This window comes from Oncorhynchus nerka, linkage group LG19 (genome assembly GCF_034236695.1).
Source record: "Oncorhynchus nerka isolate Pitt River linkage group LG19, Oner_Uvic_2.0, whole genome shotgun sequence".
NCBI classification, from domain to species: Eukaryota; Metazoa; Chordata; class Actinopteri; order Salmoniformes; family Salmonidae; genus Oncorhynchus; species Oncorhynchus nerka.
In genome coordinates, this window is record NC_088414.1 from 38,243,548 (window position 1) to 38,260,734 (window position 17,187).

Genomic DNA, 17,187 nt, shown 5'->3' on the forward strand with positions numbered 1-17,187 from the left:
AGACACATAGTTGACAGGCTAGAGAAGAGGCTACGCTAATGCAGAGGAGATTGGAATGACAAGTGGACTACACGTCTCGAATGTTCTGAAAGTTAAGCTTACGTGCAAGATTCTAATTGACTAAAATGATTAAAATGATACAGTACTGCTGGGGTAGGCTAGCTGCGTTGTTGACACTACCCTAATCAAGTCGTACCGTTGAGTGTGAAGTTTCTACAATGCTGCTTTTCGGGAGCTAGCTGGCTAGCTAGCAGTGTTGGTTACGTTACGTTGCGTTAGGAGAACGACAATAGCTGGCTAGCTAACCTAGAAAATCGCTCTAGACTACACAATTATCTTTGAAACAAAGACGGCTATGTAGCTAGCTATGTAGCTAGCTACGATCAAACAAATCACACCGTTTGGACTGTAATGAAATGAAATGAAAATGTGATTTATCACAAAAACTGTTCCGTTAAAATAACAAATGTGCTGGTTGGTTGAGGTAGTGGTGTAAAGTACTACTTAGGTCATTTTTTTGTAGGAAATTGGTCAAATTCACTTATCAAGAGAACAACCCTGGTCTTCCCTCCTGCCTCAGATCTGACGGACTCACAAACGAAGCGCGTGTTCAATGGTATCTGGATAATGGAGTGTGCCCCTGGCTATCCAAGAAAACAGTGCCGTCTGGTTTGCCTAATATACTGTAAGGAATTTGATGTGATTTATACTTTTAATTTTGCTACTTAAGTATATTTAAAACAATACTTTGAATTTTATGGGAAAGGAGCATCAAGATGACCATGCACTGAAGATCATAATGGATTTAATCTCTAATAATAAACTCATGGTTTCCATGAGTAATAGTGGGACTCCAATGTTTCCTCTATATATTATACCAATATTTCCACCACCATTTCTTGCCCAAATCATTTGACACAAAAAGAAAATTGTACCAAAACTACTTGTTTCCATCACAGCTGTCGTGATAAATGTTTTTATACGGTAGGACTTTACTGCATAAAAACTGGATGGAAATGTGGTTACTGTTCATTTTTACAGCATTGATGAAGACCACAATGAAGAACACTGCCAGCTTAAAGATCCACTGCAACCGTTATCTCAATATCAAATCATTTCTGATTAACAATGAAGTACTTTAATGTGATTATTTTCAATTAAAATGATCAAAAAGAAACAAAAATACAGTGAGTTCCAAATGTATTGTGACAATGAGTTAATTGTGTCTCTGTACTCCCGTATGTTGTTTTGTCTCTGTACTCCCGTATGTTGTTGTTTTCTCTGTACTCCCGTATGTTGTTGTTTTCTCTGTACTCCCGTATGTTGTTGTTTTTGTCTCTGTACTCCCGTATGTTGTTGTTTTTGTCTCTGTACTCCCGTATGTTGTTGTTTTCTCTGTACTCCCGTATGTTGTTTTGTCTCTGTACTCCCGTATGTTGTTGTTTTTGTCTCTGTACTCCCGTATGTTGTTGTTTTGTCTCTGTACTCCCGCACTTTGGATTTGAAATTATAGAATGACTACGAGGTTAAAGTGCAGACTGTCAGCTTTAATTTGAGGGTATTTTCATCTGGGTGAACAGTTAAAATAACTTTTTGCACATGGTCACCTAAAATGGAGGGGACTAAAAGTATTGGGACAAACTCACTTATACAGTGAACTATTCAGACCACTTGACTTTTTCCAAATTGTTACATTACAAATTTATTCTGAAATGAATTAAATCTACACACAATACCCCATACTGACAATGCAAAAACAGGTTTAGAATTTTTGCTAATTTATATAAATAAAAAACAAAACATTTAAAAAAGTATTCAGACACTTTACTCAGTACTTTGTTAGTACTTGATTACAGCATTGAGTCTTCTTGGGTATAACGCTACAAGCCTGGCACACCTGTATTTGGGGAGTTTCTCCCATTCTTCTCTGCACATCCTCAAGCTCTGTTCGGTTGAATGGGGAGCGTTGCTGCACAGCTATTTTCAGGTCTCTCCAAAGATAGATTAGATCGGGTTCAAGTCTGGGCTCTGGTTGGGCCACTCACGGACATTCAGAGACGTGTCCTGAAGCTACTTCTACGTTGTCTTGGTTGTGTGCTTAGGGTCGTTGTCCTGTTGGAAGGTGAACCTTCACCCGAGTCTGAGGTCCTGAGCAGGTCTCTCTGTAATTTGCCTCGATCTTGACTAGTCTCCCAGTCCCTGCTGCTGAAAAACATCCCCATAGCATGATGCTGCCACCACCATGCTTCACCGTAAGGATGGTGCCAGGTTTCCTCCAGACGTGACACTTGGCATTCAGGCCAAAAAGTTCAATCTTGGTTACATCAGACCAGAGTCTTTAGGTGCCTCTTCATAAAGGCCTGATTGGTAGAGTGCTGCAGAGATGGGAGACCCTTCCAGAATATCCATCTTCACAGAGGAACTCTAGAGCTCTTGTCAGAGGTACCATCGGGTTCTTGGTCACCTCCCTGACCAAGGCCCTTCTCCCCCGATTGCTCAGTTTGGCCGGGCGGCTCCAGGAAGAGTCTTGGTGGTTCCAAACTTCTTTCATTAAAGAATGGAGGCCACTGTGTTCTAGGGGACCTTCAATGCTACAGACACCTTCTGGTACCCTTCCCCAGATCTGTGTCTCAACACGATCCTGTCTCAGAGGTCTACAGACAATTCCTTAGACCCCATGGCTTGGTTTTTGCTCTGTCATGCACTGTCAACTGTGGGACCTTGTATAGACAGGTGTGTGCCTTTCCAAATCATGTCCAATCAATTGAGTTTCCGACAGGTGGACTCCAATCAAGTTGTAGAAACATCAAGGATGGTCAATGGAAACAGGATGCACCTGAGCTCAATTTAGAGTCTCACAGCAAAGGGTCTGAATACTTATGTAAATAAGGTATTTATTTTTTAATAAATTAAAAACCTGTTTTCGCTTTGTCATTATGGGTTATTGTGTGTCGATTGCTGAGGATTTTGTATATATTTAAATCCATTTTAGAATAAGGCTGTAAGGTAACAACGTGTGGGAAAAGTCAAAGGGTCTGAATGCGTTCTGAAAGCAGTGTGTGTGTATTAAAGTGACCAGACTTAGTATCTGGTCCCATATTCCTAGCACATAATGACTACATCAAGCTTGTGACTCTACAAACTTGTTGGATGCATTGGTTATTTATTTTGGTTGTTTCAGATTTTTTCCCCCAATAGAAATTAATGGTAAAATAACGTATTGTCATTTTTTGAGTCACTTTTATTGTAAATAAGAATATAATATGTTTCTAAACACTTCTACATTAATGTGGATGCTACCATGATTACAGATAGTTCTGAATTAAATCGGGAATAGTGAGGAAGTTAGACGCACAAAAAATATCTTACCATGACATAGCCTCTTACCATTACAATAACAGAGGTTAGCATGATATTTATGACTCATCATGGTCGCATCCATATTAATGTAGAAGTGCTTAGAAACACATTCTATTTACAATAAAAGTGACAATACATTATTTACCTTTTAATTTCCATTGGGCACAACATCTGAAACAACCAAAACAAACAGCAAATGCATCCAACACACTGTTCTCTGATGTTGTGAGAAATGTTGATGTCGATTGAAGCTCTTCCCACAGTCCAATGGACAAGGCTTTTCTCTAGTGTGTTCTACGCTGGTGGTTCTTTAGAGTAGAAGATGCGGTAAAACTCTTCCCACAGTCAGAGCAGCTATAGGATTTCTCCCCTGTATGTGTTCTCTGATGTTGTACCAAACTCCCCTTTTGCCTGAAACTTTTCCCACAGTCAGAGCAGCTATATGGTTTCTCCCCTGTATGTATTCTCTGGTGGTATAACAAACTCCCCTTTTGACTGAAACATTTCCCACAGTCAGAGCAGCTATACGGTTTCTCCCCTGTATGTATTCTCTGGTGGTATACCAAACTCCCCTTATGACTGAAGTTCTTTCCACAGTCAGAACAGCTATGAGATTTCTCCCTTGTGTGTGTTCTCTGATGCTGTTTTAAGTTTGAATGTTGACTGAAACTCTTCCCACAGTTAGAGCAATGGTAAGAATTCTCTCCAGTGGACGTGAGCGGATTCCTTGTTGACAAAGAGGTCTTGCCACAAGTTTCCTCCTCTTCTTCTTCTCCTTTGATTTTAACAGTCAGCGTCTGACTTTCATCCTCCATCTTGACTGACTCCATCTTTGGATCTGGCTTGCTTAGGTCGCTATGGTTACAGTCAGGACCACCTTTCCCAGGCTGAGGACACTCCCACGTTTCCTCTTTCCTTTCCTCTTTCAGAAGTCCAGAATAGTCTAGACAGAATATAAACAATAAGCATCACTGAAGAAGTCAGATTGATTTCCTGTTCACTCTCGTTCTGACACCTTATTTGTTAGTGCTGAGCAATTAATAATAAAAAATAAAACATGTTGTCTAAACAACTAATTGTCCAACATCGGATCAATTAGTTTAATTCCATTTAGTTCTCTAGAGAGAAATCATACGAAGCTGTAGAGTTGTAGTTTTCAATAGGCAAATATTCAACCTAGTTCAGCTCAGAAAAGTGGAAATTAACTATGAAAAAAGCAAGGTGCTCGACTCCACCTTTAAATAAACTTAGAGCAGGTGCTGAATTCTCGTATATAATCCAAAAGATAAAAAATAGGACAGAAAACATTTGTGCAATAAAAATGTTTAAGGTTATTCAGAGGGCTGTCCTATTTTTGTTCTTTGAATTAACTACAATGACCAGAATCCATTGCGACAGTTCTTCCCAGCTCCACACACGGTCTGTGTGCATGAGAGAGGAATGTACATGACACAGAGACGTGAGAGCTTGATAGCTCGTGAGGTAGCTCTACCCGATTGATAGTTGTAGCAGACTTGAAAGTATGCCTTATCTACTTATTCTAGAACTACTAAAAGTGATTTAGTCAGCTCTGCAGCATGGGCAGCTAGTAGCTAGCCAACAAATAGTATGAATCAATGGAGAGAGACAGAGGACAACGTTAGACAGAGAGAGACAGAGGACAACGTTAGACAGAGAGAGACAGAGGACAACGTTAGACGGAGAGAGAGACAGAGGACAACGTTAGACAGAGAGACAGAGGACAACGTTAGACGGAGAGAGAGACAGAGGACAACGTTAGACGGAGAGAGAGACAGAGGACAACGTTAGACGGAGAGAGAGACAGAGGACAACGTTAGACGGAGAGAGAGACAGAGGACAACGTTAGACAGAGAGAGACAGAGGACAACGTTAGACGGAGAGAGAGACAGAGGACAACGTTAGACAGAGAGAGAGACAGAGGACAACGTTAGACAGAGAGAGACAGAGGACAACGTTAGAGAGAGAGACAGAGGACAACGTTAGAGAGAGAGAGACAGAGGACAACGTTAGACGGAGAGAGACAGAGGACAACGTTAGACGGAGAGAGACAGAGGACAACGTTAGACGGAGAGAGACAGAGGACAACGTTAGACGGAGAGAGACAGAGGACAACGTTAGACAGAGGACAACGTTAGACAGAGAGAGAGAGACAGAGGACAACGTTAGACAGAGAGAGAGAGACAGAGGACAACGTTAGACAGAGAGAGAGAGACAGAGGACAACGTTAGACAGAGAGAGAGAGACAGAGGACAACGTTAGACAGAGAGAGAGAGACAGAGGACAACGTTAGACAGAGAGAGAGAGACAGAGGACAACGTTAGACGGAGAAAGAGAGACAGAGGACAACGTTAGACGGAGAAAGAGACAGAGGACAACGTTAGATGGTTGGCTGGCTGGCTGCTCCTGTCTGAGCAGAGATGACTTAATGGAATAATAATCAAAGAAAAGTAATATACACAACTGAAATATTTTACTGATGTAAAGTAATGTGCTAAGCAGTAATGGGAAGTCACTACCATCATGGGGCTCTTATTAATAGTTGTGTTCTATGTTGTTAGAGACTATGGAATTTCAATTAAAAAGGCTCTAAAATCATTTCAAGGTTATATTTCATTATGTTTAAAAAAAATACAAATTAAATAGAAAACTGTGATAATCATTTTTTTTAACCGAAACCTCAAAAAGCAACTCATCGCTGGGTACTATTATTGATCCCAACAGGCCCAATACTGAATCTGATATGAATACTCACTTAGATACATAAAATTATCCACATCTTCTTCTTTGATATTCAGGTCCAGCGTCTGACTTTCATCCTCCAGCTTTGGATCTAGCGTGCTTTGGTCACTATGGTAACAGTCAGGACCATGCAGCACTGTAAAAAAAGAAGAAGAATAAGGTTAACTTAACAAGTGTTGTGTTTGAGGGGAAACTACCAAAGCAGGGCTCAAACTTGGGATGGGCGTGTGAAATAATTTCACTAGTCGGATATTCTTTATTTTATTCCTCTGCACAACGGGAGAGACTGCTGCAGGTGGAGGGAGCTGATCCGGTGTGAGATAACAGGGGAGCGGACAGGAGGGAGAGAGAGATGCAGTAGCCAAGCCAGATCATCAATGACGAGTTGGACTATCTAACTTACAGCAGCCACAATGTTGTTTGTCAACGAGAACTGATGGAACAAATTGCAAAAAAAAAAATAAAATAATAAGAAATAAAATCGCTGAAGTTGGAGACTTTTATCTCCCTCACCAACTTTAAACATCTGCTATCTGAGCAGCTAACCGATCGCTGCAGCTGTACATAGTCCATCGGTAAATAGCCCACCCAATTTACCTACCTCATCCCCATACGGTTATTTATTTATTTACTTTTCTGCTCTTTTGCACACCAGTATCTCTACCTGTACATGACCATCTGATCATTTATCACTCCAGTGTTAATCTGCTAAATTGTAATTATCCACCTACCTCCTCATGCCTTTTGCACACAATGTATATAGACTTTTTTTTCCTAATGTGTTATTGACTTGTTTATTGTTTACTCCATGTGTAACTCTGTTGTTGTCTGTTCACACTGCTATGCTTTATCTTGGCCAGGTCGCAGTTGAGAACAAGTCCTCATTTACAACTAGCCTACCTGGTTAAATAAAGGTAAAATAAAAATGTTGGGATAATGTAACCACAGCAGTCTGGAAGATCCTCATTCCAAGGACTCACTAGAAAGAGAATCACCAGCTCATCTGGCCCCGACTGAGATTGTGCTGAACAAGAGATGGCATCACCAAATTCCAGAATTTTTGGTATGCAGCAAGTCATCATGTTGGGTATTTTATCATTTCAATTCGAGGTATTACTTCATTACAGACTCAATTCCCACTAACTCACATTGAGGCAAACAGTTCATACATACATACATATATATATATATATATACATACACACACACACACACACACACACATACATACATACATACATACATACATATGTTGGATTGGAGGGTGAGGGCTAAAGCCCAGAAATGTCTGGGAACTTGCAGGTGCCTTGGTGGAAGAGTATGGTAACATCTCACAGCAAGAACTGGCAAATCTGGTGCAGTCCATGAGGAGGAGATGCACTGCAGTACTTAATACAGCTGGTGGCCACACCAGATAATGACTGTTACTTTTGATTTTGACCCCCCTTTGTTCAGGGACACATTATTCAATTTCTGTTAGTCACATGTCTGTGGAACTTGTTCAGTTTGTCTCAGTTATTGAATCTTATGTTCATACAAATATTTACACATGTTAAGTTTGCTGAAAATAAACACAGTTGACAGTGAGAGGATGTTTCTTTTTTTGCTGACTTTATACAGTTGAAGTCAGAAGTTCACATACACCTTAGCCAAATACATTTAGACTCAGTTTTTCACAATTCCTGACATTTAATCTGGGTAAAAATGCCCCGTCTTAGGTCAGTTAGGATCACCACTATTTTAAGAATGTGAAATGTAATAATAGTAGAGAGAATTATTTAATTCAGCATTTATTTATTTCATTACATTCCCAGTGGGTCGGAAGTTTACATATACTAATTGAGTGTTTGGTAGCATTGCCTTTAAATCGTTTAACTTGAAAAATAACTGACATTTTGGTTAATCACTCAGCACTAACGCCTTACAATGTCAAAGCCTAGGTGTTAACATAACTGTGTACCTTCAGAACAGTCAGGAAGGACATGGACCTCTGTGTCTGGACTTGCCATGGCAACAGCACTGCCGTCAGACTGTGCTTTACTGCATCTTAACTTTCTTGAGATTCTAGGGGACAACAGTAGAGCTCAAGTGAGAATTAGCAACTGAATGAAAATGCATTTCAAATGAAAAACACAAAATGTAATGAATACAAATATACCTTGTCTGTTTGCCTTGGGGAAATATTGATGGAACAAAATCAGGGCTGTCGTAGTCCATAGAAGGTTCTCCTGGTTGGAAAGAAAGATGGTGATTAGTGAATGGACTGGCTAGCAAACTTATCTGACTTACTAGAAGGTTCTCCTGGTTGGAAAGAAAGATGGTGATTAGTGAATGGACTGGCTAGCAAACTTATCTGACTTACTAGAAGGTTATTTTATCTTGGCTTGCTAAATTGTCAAAATCATCCTTAAGTATCTAGAATTGATTGTGTAGGTCAATGTAGTTGCTAAGAAGTTCACATTTGGAAACAGTGACATGGTAAACGAAACCAAAACATTTAATTGCTTGTCCTTTGCAGGGTATGGAAACCAATATGTAATTTTGTAATTTTTGTGAATTATTCCTTCAAAGCTAGAATCCTTAGTTGAATGATATATACCCACTGATTATTTTTTACATTTTATTTCACTCCTTTTTTCTCCCCAATTTCATGATATCCAATTGGTAGTAGTTACAGTCTTGTCTCATCGCTGCAACTCCCGTACGGATTCGGGAGAGGTGAAGGTCGAGAGCACTATTGTTGCTCACGCTGTTCACGACACACATGTGAATTTCAGTGGTTCAGTACATTTCTCCAGCCCCATACCCTCACTTTTTAGCTAAACAAAGGCGGGTAATTGCGCTGTTATTTTTTATTGATTCCGTCATTTTATCTTTCACTAGCAAACGTATTAGAATTAGCTAACTAGCCCAAGCATACTTACCAGAGATGAAATGAGCTCCACACAAGCTATAATCACCCCTCAGACCATCAGGGCCCCAATCCACCCGTTTTATGGCTTGCAGCCACAACCGTCTTCTATTCTTTTGGAAGGGATGAGATCCTCTTGGTATAGTGAAGAATCTCCATCCTTGACCAGCTCGATTAGCACAATTCACCGCACAGCAGTTTCTCATTGTTGTTGCTAACTACAGTAGCTAAGAAGTACCAAAATATATGTTATGGTATGTACTTTGTTCGGTCGAGCTAGAGGCTTCGTGATGGGACTCGTGATACCGGAGCGCCGATACTCCAATGAAGTTTTCAAAGCGCTAGTTACTGATTCGACCACTGGTATAAATTCAAGAATTGGACACTGCGTCCAAGATGTCCGACCGTTGTTTTCAAGGTAATCACATGAAGAGGCGAATCGAGAGGATTTACTCCGCCCAAAATGTGTCCACGTGAGTTAAACCCTTTTTTTGTATGGAGGTGAATGAGAGTTTGTCGAATTACGTGAGGCTTATTTGATTGACTAGAAGTGTCGTAATGTTTAGGATTTTTTTTACATACACTCAGTGGCCAGGCCAATTTATTTAGTACACCAACCTGTTCACGAAAATTGATCACTCCAACAGACGGCGAGTCTTCTTCTTCTATGGTATATTGGCGTTTGCACCATTTAGTGTACACCCGCCCTCTTCTGTGTGGATGGAAACAGGAAAAACGGAAAAAACTAACAAAACTACCTACAAAAAATTAAGTAAACTAAGTCAAACAAATACTCTGTTAAAAACAAAACCGATCTGATCCCGACACAGTACCAAAAACCTTTCTGCCTCAGCCACAATAATATCCAGTTTCTTTGACTTTGAGACTTGAGTTTAGAACTGTGGCAATGAACACAAAATCCTCATTTTTAACACACATGGTATATCTTATGACTGGCAGCTAACATTTACTACAGGCACGACATCCATCCAATACCATTTCTTTACTAGCGTCACTTGTTTTCTCAACACTTTTAATCACCTCCACATAGGATATTCGATTGACCACTTAGGTTTTTCCATCTCAATCTCCTTCACCCTTACAGGGCTCTTGGGATCATAATCCCCACCTCAATCTCCTTCACCCTTACAGGGCTCTTGGCATCATAATCCCCACCTCAATCTCCTTCACCCTTACAGGGCTCTTGGGATCATAATCCCCACCTCAATCTGCTTCACCCTTACAGGGCTCTTGGGATCATAATCCCCACCTCAATCTCCTTCACCCTTACAGGGCTCTTGGGATCATAATACCCACCTCAATCTTCTTCACCCTTACAGGGCTCTTGGGATCATAATCCCCACCTCAATCTGCTTCACCCTTACAGGGCTCTTGGGATCATAATCCCCACCTCAATCTCTTTCACCCTTACAGGGCTCTTGGGATCATAATCCCCACCTCAATCTCTTTCACCCTTACAGGGCTCTTGGGATCATAATCCCCACCTCAATCTCCTTCACCCTTACAGGGCTCTTGGGATCATAATCCCCACCTCAATCTCTTTCACCCTTACAGGGCTCTTGGGATCATAATCCCCACTACAATCTCTTTCACCCTTACAGGGCTCTTGGGATCATAATCCCCACCTCAATCTCCTTCACCCTTACAGGGCTCTTGGGATCATAATCCCCACCTCAATCTCTTTCACCCTTACAGGGCTCTTGGGATCATAATCCCCACCTCAATCTCCTTCACCCTTACAGGGCTCTTGGGATCATAATCCCCACCTCAATCTCCTTCACCCTTACAGGGCTCTTGGGATCATAATCCCCACCTCAATCTCCTTCACCCTTACAGGGCTCTTGGGATCATAATACCCACCTCAATCTTCTTCACCCTTACAGGGCTCTTGGGATCATAATCCCCACCTCAATCTCCTTCACCCTTACAGGGCTCTTGGGATCATAATCCCCACCTCAATCTCTTTCACCCTTACAGGGCTCTTGGGATCATAATCCCCACCTCAATCTCTTTCACCCTTACAGGGCTCTTGGGATCATAATCCCCACCTCAATCTCTTTCACCCTTACAGGGCTCTTGGGATCATAATCCCCACCTCAATCTCTTTCACCCTTACAGGGCTCTTGGGATCATAATCCCCACCTCAATCTTCTTCACCCTTACAGGGCTCTTGGGATCATAATCCCCACCACAATCTCCTTCACCCTTACAGGGCTCTTGGGATCATAATCCCCACTACAATCTCCTTCACCCTTACAGGGCTCTTGGGATCATAATCCCCACCTCAATCTCTTTCACCCTTACAGGGCTCTTGGGATCATAATCCCCACCTCAATCTCTTTCACCCTTACAGGGCTCTTGGGATCATAATCCCCACCACAATCTCCTTCACCCTTACAGGGCTCTTGGGATCATAATCCCCACCACAATCTCCTTCACCCTTACAGGGCTCTTGGGATCATAATCCCCACCTCAATCTGCTTCACCCTTACAGGGCTCTTGGGATCATAATCCCCACCTCAATCTGCTTCACCCTTACAGGGCTCTTGGGATCATAATCCCCACCTCAATCTGCTTCACCCTTACAGGGCTCTTGGGATCATAATCCCCACCTCAATCTCCTTCACCCTTACAGGGCTCTTGGGATCATAATCCCCACCACAATCTGCTTCACCCTTACAGGGCTCTTGGGATCATAATCCCCACCTCAATCAGCATCCACTTCCGCCATCTCTCAGAGACTGTCATGCTTCTACACACTTTTCTTCAGTAGAATCCATCCGTCTGCACACACTTGAAACAACCAATCAATCAAATATATTTATAAAGCTCTTTTTTTTACATCAGCTGATGCCACAAAGTGCTGTACAGAAACCCAGCTTAAAACCCCAAACAGCAAGCAATGCAGATGTAAAAACCTGGACAAATTCTTCATTTATTTTACACTGCAGTGGTTTGGGGCCAAAAGCTCTTTCGGCGTATCTTAAATAACCAAGCTCCACATACGTTGGTACTGTAGGTGCTCTTCATTTTTTATAAACAGGACCCACAGACTTTTTTATCCATTGACCTAGCAGGTCAGACGCTGGGCACCAACCACACCAGGAAGTCTCTTTCGGTGTTCAACCTGAACCTCTGTCTGAGATGTCTCCTTTGATGGGTGCACTGCACTGAAGTTCAAAGCACAATACTTCTGTTGTCCGGATTCTTTTGAGACCAACTGCAATCTTCCTCTGTTATTCATAAAAACAATGAATAAAATAAGACCACACTTGGTCACTCAGACTCCTTGTTTTTCCCAGCACATATATTCACAATTTGACACCTCAAACGGGTCTCCTACATATGCATCCTTATTCAACAAACGCATCCCAACATGAAACGATGAATTATCGTTCATACACGTATCCTCCACTCCAATTTTAGACAATTTCCTTTTTGTTAGATTTTTGGACACTAATGTTGTCCATTCAGAACATTCCTCTTCATCAACTTTGCTCGACACGCTGCTTGATTCCAACTCCGCCTCCACTTCCTCCATCTCTCAGAGAGTGAGGCATGTGGCCATGGCTTGCTATATAAAGTAGGCATCGAAGCATTCAGTTACTGTTCGATTGAGCGTTAGAATGGGCAGAACGAGTGACCTAAGAGACTTTGAGCGTGGTATGATCGTCGATGCCAGGCGCGATGGATCCATTATGTCTAGGGTTTACAGAGAATGGCGCGACAAACAAAAAACAGGAGAATAAAAAAAATCTTTCTAATGTGTCAATTATATTTTTGTTTTCTCAAAATTTGGTTGGGTCTAATTGTGTTGCTGTCCTGGGGCTCATATCTCTCTCTCTCTCTCTCTCTCTCTCTCTCTTATTTTTATATATATATATATATATATATATATATATATACACACACACACGCGCAGTGGGGCAAAAAAGTATTTAGTCAGCCACCAATTGTGCAAGTTCTCCCACTTAAAAAGAGGAGAGAGGCCTGTAATTTTCATCATAGGTACACTTCAACTATGACAGACAAAATGAGAAAAAAAATCCAGAAAATCACATTGTAGGATTTTTAATGAATTTATTTGCAAATTATGCACCGATTTGGCGGTGGGTCAGTCATGGTGTGGGGTGGCATTTCTTTGGGGGGGCCGCATGTCCAGATCTGTTGGAGCAGTATGCAAATTGGAGTGGGTCTGGGATGATGGAGTTGATGTGTTCCATAACCAGCCTCTCAAAGGACTTCAGGATTACAGATGTAAGTGCTACAGGGCGGTAGTCATTGTGGCAGGAAGTCTTGGTTCTTAGGAACAGGAATGATGGTCATTGTTTACGATCCCCAGTTTCTGTGTTGTGGTTTGTGTATTTATATGTGTGTGTTTCAGGATGGCTTCATGGAATCCCGCAATCAGCTGATTGGTCGACTCCATGGTAAATTGGAGCTGACCCCGCCCTCTCGTCAGAGGACACAGCTGTCTTCAATTACCAACTCCTCCTCCAGCTATATAAGCCAGTGTTCTGTTGCTCAGAAGACAGATGATTGCTGAGAGAAGAGAGTGATAGCCTGTGTTGGTTGTTGTTAGGAGAGAGATGAGTGTGTCCTGTGGTTTCATTGTTGGTTGGGTATAATTGTTGTGAAGTATTTTGTGGCGGTCCGGAGGAGTAATGTTTATGTCCAAAGGACTGTTTTGATTATTGATCGTTCGTATTCTGTTTTTGTTCCTAGGGGGGAAGGGGAAGGCACCTTGGGAGTGCTCAGGCAAGAGGCCTGCGGGCATACATATACCCGTAGTATATACTTTGTCTATGCACACTAGGTAAGACCTGGCCAGACCGACCACCCACTGTATTTTGGTTAGTGCAGCAGGTGGTGCTAGTTAGGTAAGTAGTGGGTAGGCAGGTAAGATATGAGAGGGGGCTTTGATATTTACTTTCTTTGCTTTGGTTCCGTCCAGCCCCTTTTCCCCAAAATTACCCTGTGACAGAATAAATTCCCTAGTAAATGGTAAATTCTCTGCTTTTTGTCATCCTTACTCACACCTACAGTCCCATACCTTTTTCCCTCCGCAGGGAGTTGAGTTGTAGCAGTGTGTTACGTTCCCTCTTCCTAGAGGTGTACGTAACAGTCCTCTTAAAACACGTGGGGATTACAGACTGGGACAAGGAGAGGTTGGAAATGACCGTGAATATGACTGCTAGCTGTTCTGCGTATGCTCTGAGAACGCGCCCTGGAATACCGTCGATCCCTGCGGCCTTGCAGGTGTTGACCTGATTGGAATCCGTTGTGGACTGTAGCCCCTGCCACGTGTGGTGGGCATCGGAGCCTGTAAAATATGATTCCACCTTATTTCTATCAAATCAAAATGTTTTTGTCACATACACATGTTTAGCAGATGTTATTGCGGGTGTAGTGAAATACTTGTATTTCTAGCTCCAACAGTGCAGTAATATCTAACAATTCACAACTGTACACACAATACACACAACCTAAAATATTAATAATGGAATTAAGGAATACATAAATATTAGGAAGAGCAATGTTGGAGTGGCATAGACTAAAACACAGTAGATAAGAATACAGTATATACATATGAGATGAGTAAAGCAAAAGTATGTAAACATTATTAGAGTGACTAGTGTTCTATTATTAAAGTGACCAGTGATTCCATGTCTATGTATATGAGTCAGCAGCCTCTAAGGGGCAGGTTTACGTAACCGGGTGGAAGCCGCCTATTGATGGCTATTTAACTGTCTGGTGGCCTTGAGATAGAAGCTGTTTTTCAGTCTCTCGGTCCCAGCTTTGATGCACCTGTACTGACCTCGCCTTCTGGATGATAGCGGGGTGAACAGGCAGTGGCGTAGATGCTTTTTGTCCTTCTTGTGACATCGGGTGATGTAGGTGTCCTTGAGGGCAGGTAGTTTGCCCCCGGTGATGAGTTGGGCGAACCGCATCATCCTCTGGAGAGCAACTGCTGTTTCAGCCGGTGCTACTGATGCACTAGGCGGTGACACAGCCTGACAGGAAGCTCTCAATTCTGCATCTGCAAAAGTTTGCGAGGGCTCCAGGTGCCAAGGCAAATTCCCTCCCGAGGCCGAAGAGGCACCGTTGCGCCCTCCTTTACCACACTGTCTGCGTGGGTGGACCACCCCAGATCATCAGCGATGTGTAATCAGAGGAACTCAAAGCTTTTCACCAGCTCCACTTCGGTCCCGTCCATGTATTGTCCTTTTGCTTGTTTGATGACTGTGGAGGTCATAGTGGGACTTCTTGTTCCTGTCCTCAACCGTAACCATAGTATACAACATTCACCATAAGATCTGACAACTCCCTCGGCTAGTAGAAGGTTCAACCGTAACCATAGTATACAACATTCACCATAAGATCTGACAACTCCCTCGGCTAGTAGAAGGTTCAACCGTAACCATAGTATACAACATTCACCATAAGATCTGACAACTCCCTCGGCTAGTAGAAGGTTCAAACGTAACCATATTATACAACATTCACCATAAGATCTGACAACTCCCTCGGGTAGTAGAAGGTTCAACCGTAACCATAGTATACAACATTCACCATAAGATCTGACAACTCCCTCGGGTAGTAGAAGGTTCAACCGTAACCATAGTATACAACATTCACCATAAGATCTGACAACTCCCTCGGGTAGTAGAAGGTTCAACATTTGATCAGCATATATTCCTAGACGGGTGAACAATGGGTCGGCACTTCGAGTCAGCACACCAGTTGTTGTTGATGAAGAGGCAAACACTTCCCCCTCTCGATTTCCCTGATTCCACTGTCCTGTCCGCACGGAGAATCCATCGAGTTGGATAGCCATGAGGGGTATCTTGTCTGAGAGCCATGTTTCAGAAAAGCAAAGAATATTGCATTTGAGAATCCGCAAACGCAGGTCCACCATCTTGGCCAGTAGAATGGAGAGAAGATGTGGTCGGTTCTCCCTTTGCCATAATGTCGCCAGGATCCCCCATCTCATATGTTGATATCACTGTCATTCTTATTGGCCTATGGCCATAAAGGCAAGCATTAATAGATATCCATCAGACTCTACTTCCTAATGTTCTCTGCTTAGTTCTTCTTGTCACTTGTGTGTCCTGTTGTGTGACCTGTTGTGTGACCTGTTGTGTGATCTGTTGGGTGATCTGTTGGGTGTCCTGTTGTGTGTCCTGTTGTGTGACCTGTTGTCATGTTGTCTTGCATCTTCATTTTATTTTTCAAATTCCTCCAAAGGCCAATACTGTGAACTGAAGAAGTGAACAAATTGTGTGTTACGGTCTTCATTGGCCCATAGACTTTACCAGGCCTCCTAGACTTCACCAGGCCTCCTAGACTTCACCAGGCCTCCTAGACTTCACTAGGCCTACTAGACTTCACCAGGCCTACTATACTTCACTAGGCCTACTATACTTCACTAGGCCTACTAGACTTCACCAGCCCTACTAGACTTCACTAGGCCTACTATACTTCACTCGGCCAGTGCTGAGTTTGTCGCCCTCTATCGGTATTAGGTCTGGGTGCATGCAGTTCATCTCAGCTCAGCACTGGTCTGGAGCCGCGCGCAGCTGTCAAACCGAACTAGGACAGATGATAGTTTGTAACGGAGTGACAGTTGGTCCGTTGTGCCACTGACTGGCAGAGTAGCCCACGGAATTTATGTCGGCCTGTTACCAGGTCTCACACTGGATAGTTTAGGAAATGGCTGCCAAATTTTGACAGCAGTCTTGGAAAACAAAGTGTATTGGCCCACATTTGGAAAAAAAATATGTTTTAATCGTCTAAATAATTTATTCATGGCCATAGCATATCTGACAGTTTATAAGTAGACTATAGTTTACGAACATGGCAGATGTTCGTCTAACTTTTAATGTAACCCCCTCTTCCTCTTCACGCGCTTGTGTGGCACAGCCTAGCCAGTGACCACCTGACTCCTGCGCGCGATCGCAGCTCAACCTATAGCTCTGTCGTTGGCATACGAGAGATAGCCAGACAGGGCCTTTCGAAAATAGACGGGACCACTTTGACCCCTTTCCCATATCCCCTCCCTCCGCTCCTTCTCTCTCTGTCCTCCTTTCAGACCCCTCCCTCTTGCTCGTCTCGCCGCGTCATAGTTGTACCTC

At 42.6% G+C, this 17,187-nt stretch overlaps 1 protein-coding gene across 1 annotated transcript; it reads right to left on the bottom strand.

Annotated features, from left to right (window-relative positions):
* Positions 1 to 1,225: 1,225 nt before the first annotated feature.
* LOC115146856 (zinc finger protein 135-like) lies at positions 1,226 to 9,676 on the bottom strand. Its single transcript, XM_029688875.2, has 5 exons — positions 9,045 to 9,676; positions 8,279 to 8,348; positions 8,081 to 8,184; positions 6,134 to 6,256; positions 1,226 to 4,303 (listed from the first exon to the last, which is right to left on the bottom strand). Exons 1-5 carry the CDS (start codon positions 9,235 to 9,237, stop codon positions 3,645 to 3,647), a joined length of 1,149 nt encoding a protein of 382 aa, XP_029544735.1. The 5' UTR covers positions 9,238 to 9,676; the 3' UTR covers positions 1,226 to 3,644.
* Positions 9,677 to 17,187: the final 7,511 nt, after the last annotated feature.

Coding starts and splice junctions, on each gene's coding strand:
- LOC115146856 (XM_029688875.2), bottom strand. CDS start 9,237: ATGAGAAACTGCTGTGCGGTGAATTGTGCTAATCGAGCTGGTCAAGGA. Junction 8,349..9,044: donor TGGAGCTCATTTCATCTCTG/GTAAGTATGCTT, acceptor CTTTCCAACCAG/GAGAACCTTCTATGGACTAC. Junction 8,185..8,278: donor CCCCAAGGCAAACAGACAAG/GTATATTTGTAT, acceptor GTTGTCCCCTAG/AATCTCAAGAAAGTTAAGAT.